The 8,187-nt window shown below is 41.8% G+C and overlaps 1 protein-coding gene across 1 annotated transcript in view; it reads right to left on the bottom strand.

Moving 5' to 3' along the window:
- LOC145462833 (uncharacterized) overlaps positions 1–8,187 on the bottom strand; it is a 15,274-nt gene continuing 7,087 nt past the window's right edge. Inside the window, exons 6-14 of the mRNA XM_081446457.1 lie at positions 7,161–7,258; positions 6,968–7,037; positions 6,804–6,828; positions 4,107–6,115; positions 3,688–3,798; positions 3,346–3,420; positions 2,807–2,867; positions 1,051–1,159; positions 1–932 (exon numbers count right to left, since the gene is read on the bottom strand). Of these exons, the coding sequence (XP_081302583.1) occupies positions 758–932; positions 1,051–1,159; positions 2,807–2,867; positions 3,346–3,420; positions 3,688–3,798; positions 4,107–6,115; positions 6,804–6,828; positions 6,968–7,037; positions 7,161–7,258 (2,733 nt within the window). The 3' untranslated portion in view covers positions 1–757. The remainder of the gene's footprint in view (positions 933–1,050; positions 1,160–2,806; positions 2,868–3,345; positions 3,421–3,687; positions 3,799–4,106; positions 6,116–6,803; positions 6,829–6,967; positions 7,038–7,160; positions 7,259–8,187) is intronic.

The raw sequence follows: 8,187 nt of genomic DNA on the forward strand, positions 1-8,187 counted from the left end.
TTTAAGGATAAAGTATTTTCTCATTCAGGCTTTATTTATTAAACAAAGTTTCCAAAAATGCCAATAGAAATTAATCTATCTTGTCGGGGTAACGTTTTGTTTGCAAATGCGATTAAATTTGGCTTCCACTAATTGGAAGAAATTTCATTGCAAGAAATTCGAAAATCGCACTAATGTTGAACACTATTTTGTCCAAGACCCGCAGGGGCGTTTAGGAGAGTGCAAAAATGAATTTTAAAAAAGATATTACTGATAATACGACATGCTCAACTGTAAAATCGAGCAACTGACTTCAACGACTGTGGGTAATTCACCAGGATGTGAATTTGTATTAGTATATGATAAAACTCTTAAACGCTCCAGTAGCGTCTCAGTTATTTTTTATATTTTATGGTCGAGGTAAATCTCAAAATAACTGTAAAAAAATAAAACAACATAAAATGAAACGGCCAAGATTAGAAAATACTAACGGTGGGTTAGAAACCAAGCCTACGTAAAGAATAAAAGTGCAGGCAATCCCACTACGTACATATTGAGAGGGCCTTGAACTGAGTTAGCTTCGTTTCTAAGGTCTCCATGAAAACGGGGTTAAAACGAAGCCTTCATTGCAGATACGTGCTCAGACTCCTGTGAAGTGTGTGGATAAATAAATATCCATCGACTCGGCGAGCAGTGATCGATTGACCGACGAGCCACCGACCAGCCAACGCAGCGATCAACCGAACGACGATCGAACAACTGCTAACAATCTCTTTCATTAGAACACGTTGACGCCATGTTCTTTATGAAGGACCTTCGTGGCCTTTCTTTCAAGTTTTAAGATCGGGTCACGAGGCGACGGGACACCCTGTAAGGCTTTGTATGAGCCCTTCAAGTGGAAGTATGTTCCTCGCCCCAGGTCGCGCTTGCCATACACTGTAGACGAACGGCTCCTAGAAGGCAATAAGATGTTATTTTTATAAGTATTTTCACCTCTCTTCTTGGTGTTTGGAAATGTAGTCAAAAACGGTCTTTCGTGTTTGATATATAACGCCCAGTCTAAGATTATACCTGATGGTGACATCTTTCAGGGTTGAGCAGTTTTCAAACTGCTCGTGTAAAACTTTGGTTGTCTCGCAAAACGAGTGGTCCACCTGATAGACAAGTTCATCAAGGTTCCCTGAAAATCACGATATAGAGAATGTTAATAAACATGTTCAAGCGCAATGAGAAGAACAGTTTGTCCCTAACTCAAGGCGAGACAGTTCTCTTAACAATTAGATTATGAGCTCTAGACAAGACAAACTTTTTTATTTGTGATGTTTTCTTTGTATTCAAGTCTCTTTTGGCGATTGAGAGACAAAGCAAACCTTGAAAAAATTTGCAATTTTGACCCGAAAGTCTCGGAGCAATGTTAGAATATTGATATATCGAACGTGCCCTATTCTGCAATTTGACATTTGCAGTTGTCTACGCGCGCTCATCAGTTTTGCCCAAAAATTTCGAGTTTTTTTAATTCGGGAAAGCGTAAATGCCCTTCTTCTCAGGAATTTTGTTTATTCATTCGTTTCTTAATGTTCTTTCAAAACTTCGTAAAGAGGAGGAAACGTAGCAATTTTGTCGACCATACCAAGCCACTGCACACTAATTAATAATTAGACCCGTGGCCCTTGGGGGCGAAGGGTCTAATTGTTTTAGTATCACCTAACTAGTCGGACAGAAAAAGGCAATAATAACGTTGGCAAACGCAAGTTGAAGAAATATTTATTTGGGAATAAAGCGAAAGAAAGCGTCACGCTCGATTGCGCCAATTTCGCTACTCGAGGACCATTACTAATAGTCCTCTAGTAGCGTAGCCAATTAAAATGCAGGATTTGCATCAGTCCACTAGTTGGGTGATACTAATGGCTGATAGTGTCCAACGGCTCAGCCAATCAGATTACAGCATTTGCATTAGTCTACTAGGAGAATTCTACTAGTAGAATTCTACTAATAAATTATAGACTGAGTCTATAACCGTATCCTCCTCTGGAAGGATTCTTTGGGATCGTCACGCATTCCCCCCAAGAACGGCGTAGGTAAAAGCGAACGACGAAAAAAGAATGTATACGTGGGAGGCTACCGCCCAGCAAGACATTTACAGAAAAACAGAGCCAATAGTTCCTTGATTTGACCAGAAATTTAGTGCACCAAAATTTTCTTTCAACATGCAGGGGGCATTTTTGCTATGACGCTTACTTTATGATTTCGCTTTATTTTTTTTCTTGCTGTAACCAAGCACAAAGAAGGGTTCACAATCTCAGCCCGTCAAGAAAAAAATATAAACCAAATGTGCCTTGGCTTCAACTTTTCCGGCTTTCGATACCGGTTCTGCTTCTCTGCTTTCAGTTAAGATTGCCATCTCGCCGTTTTCCCGCGTTCTACATTACCCGGTTGCGCGTCGTGCGCACTTAGAGTCTTGATTGGTTTACAATGTATCACTATTTTCCCGCGCTTGACACACTAGCTGGCAGTCTGCTTTGAGCTGTAATTGGTTGATTACACTTTTCCCGCGCTAGATAACAGCTGTAAGTCTTCAAATTAATGCTGTGAGTCGTTGGTTACCTGCAGAGACTCTCTCAAATGTTTGCTGTGTGATTAATTCGGATTTAGGATACGGCAGTCATCAAAAACCGCTCCATAACATGAATTGCATTTCTTCAAGTGTGTTCGTGGTTAAGGAAGTGAAGCATCAAAAGATTGTTTGCATATTCTAAGTGTTTCCTCCGGCAAATTTCCCTACTTCCCTTCAATTTCGCACTAAATGACGTGGCTATTCATTCGTTACCTTGAATCATGTTCCTCTCAAAACTGTCGTACACAAGGAAGCTGTATTCATCCGAGTAGGCCTGGAAACAAGTGTATCACCAACATGAGTAAATGCATTTACCAAGGCAGCAGCATGCAGAATAAACATTGATCGACAGATTTCTGAATCAGTCAAAGTTCTTGTTTCGTAGATCCTCTAACCATTTCATATCCGTACGCGAGCTACGTTTGCGAATGAAAAATTTGCCCATTACTTACTCGTGCAACCACTGGATGTTGCAATTAAAGAGTTTACATTCAATTGGCTTAGCCATTGTACCACGCTCTACAAATATGGAAAGCGTACGTGTAAGATTTTCGGACGTTTTTATTTTTATTTTATTTTAGTTTTCTGTATTTTGGGGACGTTTTTAATAAAACAGTTATTCCACTCGCTCGTGCTGGACATAAGATGATTATAGCTAACTCGGCGCTACGCGCCTCGTTGGCTATCTGCCATCTTCGTATCCAACGTACGCTCGTGGAATAATTGCTAAGCATTACATGGTGTTTACTTACCGGAATTGGTTCATTTCCTAAAGACTGTTTGACCAGAAACTCCAATTCACCAAGTTGATTCAGCGATGTTTCCCACTGAAAAAAGAAATTAGTTCGCAATGGGAGAGACCAAAGTATTTACCCTGGAACTATCTGTAAAGTTCATGTTTTAGCCTCGCGTTATGATCGGATTTCGTATGTTGTGGTTGGGTAGAGGTAAGCCGAGAGAGGCACTGTGAAAGTGAAGTGTCTTGCCCTAGAACAGAATACAATGTCCCCAGCCTGCTTTCGAACCCGGACCGCTCGATCTGGAGTCGAGCGCACTAACGATGAGCGTACCGCGCTTCCCCATGTCTACCTTACCAGAGCTTTTATGCTGTTGCAGTCACTGTTCAGTCCCTCTTCAGTCAGAAGAATAAGTACAACGTTAGAGTGTGCTTGAACGTACAGGTTAACATGAGTCAAGCTCTCCACCTATCAAATGACAGAAACGATAGTGAACAAATGTTCTTAATTAGCATAGATTTTTTTGCGATTTTATTTGTCGGTTATCTCCTTAGTTTTAGTTTCGATTGAAAAGATAAATCAAACACTCAAGACAGTGTTCCTTCGCATTTCCAAACACCTCGAAGTTCTTCAGAAATACTCCGCTGCGCGTCGTATTTTCAACTCTCTTTACAGTGTTTGGGAAAATGCGATGAAACACTACCTGTCGTGTTGGATATATTACATCTTTTGCATGAATAAGTGATGATTCACGACAAATTAAAAGAAGTACTTACTTGATTTACGTCTTCTCCTCCACCTTCCTCTTCGAACAACAATTCCCCTTCACCTTCCATATCCGCGAGGGAGGGCGCGTGGACGTCGCCCAGCGGTGGTTCGAACCATTCCCACGATTCCTGCTCCTCCTCCTCCTCCTCCTCCTCCTCCTCCTCCTCCTCCTCCTCCTCCTCCTCTACCTCTTCCAGCGCCTGGTCAACTGGCGCCTCTAGTCCTCCAGACGAGGGGATGCCTTCGCGACCGTTTGCAACAAAAATCTCAGAATCAGATTCACGTGAGATGAATGCTGTCGCATTCACAGCCCCTATACTTCCCTTAGCATTTGAAGGTGGAGTCGATAAATTGACCTCACATTCTGAAATTTTCACATCAGCACAAGTATCCACGCAAACAAAGGATTTTTCCAAGAACTTCTCACACCCAACGTTAAGATTGCGAATTGAAAAGGAATCGCAAACTATAGGAGTCTTGACCAATTCAGTTCTCGAACTGTTATCTTTGTCAGGGTTCGTATCGATCGGTTGACAATTTTCAGCGAGGCCTGCAGTTCTTGGTGGCTTAACAAAACTGCCTTCTTTGACATTACCACGATCAGACTTGAGCCGATCAGTTGTGTAAATATCTGCTAGAACTTCCACTGTCTCCTTCCCCAGATCGTGCTCAGCAGAGTGAGAGTTTCCATTCGAGAACAATTCGTTGCTCACAAGATGAGTCACAATCAAGTCATTTCTTAAACCCTTTGGATTCGTATCGTTTTTAACGAAATCTGCAGGGTTCGGTGATGCGTTAAATCTCGTTTCTTCACCATTTCCACGACCAGACTGGCGCGGATCTGTGTCCTGAATATCGCGAGGAAAATCTACTCTTTCCTTCTCCAAATCGTACTCGGCAGAACAATGGTCTTTATTCGTGAAAGAATTGTTACCCTGATCATGGCAGGGATTTTCCTGGGATTCACAAGGCGCAGCGCGCCCACCAGAACAGTAACATGATTTTTGCGAATTCGCGCACGACTTGCAACACGCTGCAAAACCAACGCCTCCACTGCTCTCTGAATTCAAGTTTAAATTCTCCTTATCGAGTTCTTCAACAACTTTCCTTATCAAATCTTCCAAGACTAAACTACAAATTTCTACATCATCAATTCCAGATGGTTCTGTTGATGTGCAGTTTGAATCATTACACGTAGAACCAGTAAGTTTGTCCTTTGCTTCACCACATTGCTGCCCTTGGCACTGGAAACTAGAATATTCCATGACTTTTAAGCCCGTCACGTTAATGGCCTCCATAGTGAGGCTAACATCGCTGGACAACCCACTCTCGCAAGAACTGCTGTCGAAAACTGCAGTACAATTTGTTACTTCAGACTGACCCGTTGTACTGTCCTCATTCTTGACTGTACCATCTTCCTCATCTCCATTCCCAGCAAACACACCGCTCTCGCTTTGACTGTTTTCATTTTCTTTTTCAGTTTCGCCTTCTCTTCCCTCAATTGTCATAACACTGTCGACATCTCGTTCGTCTGACAGAGTGTGTTCAACATATCTAAGCTCTACACCAGGCGGGGTACTTGATTCTGTTTTACATTGCGACTGTGATTTTGATTCTTTCCCACCCGTGATGCCATAATTGCCATCAGTGTGTTGTTCAGCATCCTCGCCTGTGCCTACTGGCGTAGCGGATGCGACAACCTTTGCGAGAATTTCCGTAAAGGTACCTTCTCGCCTAGTTGTCCCAAGACCTTCGCTTGAGTCAGTACCTCTATGGTCACTTGGGACTTTTGGCGATGGATCGCTCAAACGTTTATCATCACTCTCATCAATCTGCCTAACCGACGAGTCTCTATCGCCCGAGGACGATGCCGCGAACAAATCAGGAAATGTCCCGGATGAATGTCTGGAGGAGGGCTGTCTGTAAGCAGACTCGGCCAAAGCATCGTAAAGGTTTTGATACTCGGTCAGTGTCAGGAACGCATTCAGGATACGGACGCCAAATGGTAGATCACAAGCTTTAAAAAAATACATATTCATCTATTCCCTAGTTCATAATTTTCTATAGTCGCATCACTTATCTACATGACAGCGTGCAGGGGAATGTTTGTTCACAATATTTGCTTCATTAGCATATGCGATTCACTCTATGATTGAGCTAAAAGTTACACCAAATACTAACTGTCACAAGCTCTATTAATGCTTGAACAAGGGCGGATCCAGGATTTTTCTTAGAAGGGGGTGCACCACTAATGAATGGCGTAACTGACTGGTGAAGTAAACAAATTTTAAAGTGAATACGAAGAAGAAGGCCCCCTTTCAGGGGGAGTGCATACCCCCTGCACCCTCCCCCTAGTTCTGCCCCTGTTCAAGACAATTTGCCTGTAGTACAAGATGCCTCCTGACGCAAAATCGCATACTGCAACAATAACGTCAGCAAACATTCCCTATTAACTAGCTAAGGAGAAACTAGGCTTTGACCACTATTAGCCTGGTTTTTCCTGCGCCTTCCAACCATAACATGTTTTTTAAGTAAGCTGATTGATTCACTTCTCTGCTCCATTTTGTGGGCGAGTTATCGAGTTTGTGACCATTAATTTTGCGATCAGCGTTTTATGGTGGTCACTGAAAAAGACTAATACCTGCATAGGTAAACTAATTATAATCACATTTTTCGAACGATATTGATAACAAAATAAAACTTACCGGATTTAACAGGCCTTGCTGGATGCTGTATCAAAAAGAACAATGGCCGAAAAAGAAAGTTTCAATTCAAGTTTGTCACAAAAGCAAATTGACAAGCAATTCACTCAGAATAACAAACATCTAATGTGAAAACTTCAATTTTTAAAAAGCATTCTGTTACTTACGTTTCTTTGATTTGGTTTAAGAAGAAGCAGCCTCTCTGTTATGGACGGTTCCAACTGGGTACACAGAATACTGAAAACAACAATGTTCATAGAGAGGAAAATTACCACCAGTCACGTGATTTGTGACATTACAGCTACAATGATTGGTTCTGAACGTATTTTGCTTAAAACAGGAAGTAAAACGAATGGATACCTGTTGCTGTAGAGAATGCATCCACCAAGAATGTGTTGTCTGCGTTGGCAGGCTTGTAGAATGTAGGATGCCTTGGTAAAACATGTGGCTGCAACTCTCTATTAACAGGAGAAAAGCATCTGATCATCCACTTCGACTCATAACTTCTTATTGCAGTCACAAGTTAAAAACAAAAAACTTATAATGGTTACTATTAGTGATGATTCAATTTTGTACCCAGGCCATGTATTCAGGTTTAGCATCTCAACAAGGGTGTCAATTAGAGACTAGAAGTACATTCAGGCTGGAAGGTGCAGCTTTCATTAAATTCATAAATTCCTAAATGTTAGATATCTGAACTTGACAAATTCTTAATTAAAATCAGTAAAGTCAGTAAATAGAAATAGAAATCCCAATATCAGAGAGGTATAGAGCCTCCATTTGAGGATACTTACCTTATAAACCTTCAAGGACATGGGTGGGGTGCATTTTACTGAGAGGGACGCTACTTGTTAGAAATGGGTGCTAAACTGAATCATTATCAGTGGCAATGAAGAGACTGGCTTGTGATGAATTCATGAAGGTCTTGCTCTCTTTGCTCAACATTGCATGCTAACACTATTAATCAACAGACAAATAGCAAACTCACACCCTCGCTGTGGAACAAAGGGGGTGTTTGAACCCCCTTTGAGCTTTGCTCTAATAACATACAGTAAAAAAATTTTCATTCAGACAGTAGATACATGTAGTGCTCAGTTTCCTTGACAAGGTAAAAATGGTTTTTAGCAGAGCTCCGGCGGCCCGAAGGTCCACCATGCGGAGCCCCATACCCATATAGGAAAGAAAAAGAAACCCATGAGTTGATTTTCTCATGGTTATCATGGCTAGCGGTATTACTCATGGGCGCGTACGCACGACGATGATGGCGACAGTGGAGTTGCCCAACATGGCGGCCATACTCCAAATAATAGGTTGACAGAGACATGCAGCCTTGGTTTACCGTGTACTTCCTTGGTATTGGACATCCATGTTATGATCAACTGACACC

The sequence above is a fragment of the Orbicella franksi genome, chromosome 12 (genome assembly GCF_964199315.1).
Source record: "Orbicella franksi chromosome 12, jaOrbFran1.1, whole genome shotgun sequence".
In the NCBI taxonomy this organism is placed as follows: domain Eukaryota; kingdom Metazoa; phylum Cnidaria; class Anthozoa; order Scleractinia; family Merulinidae; genus Orbicella; species Orbicella franksi.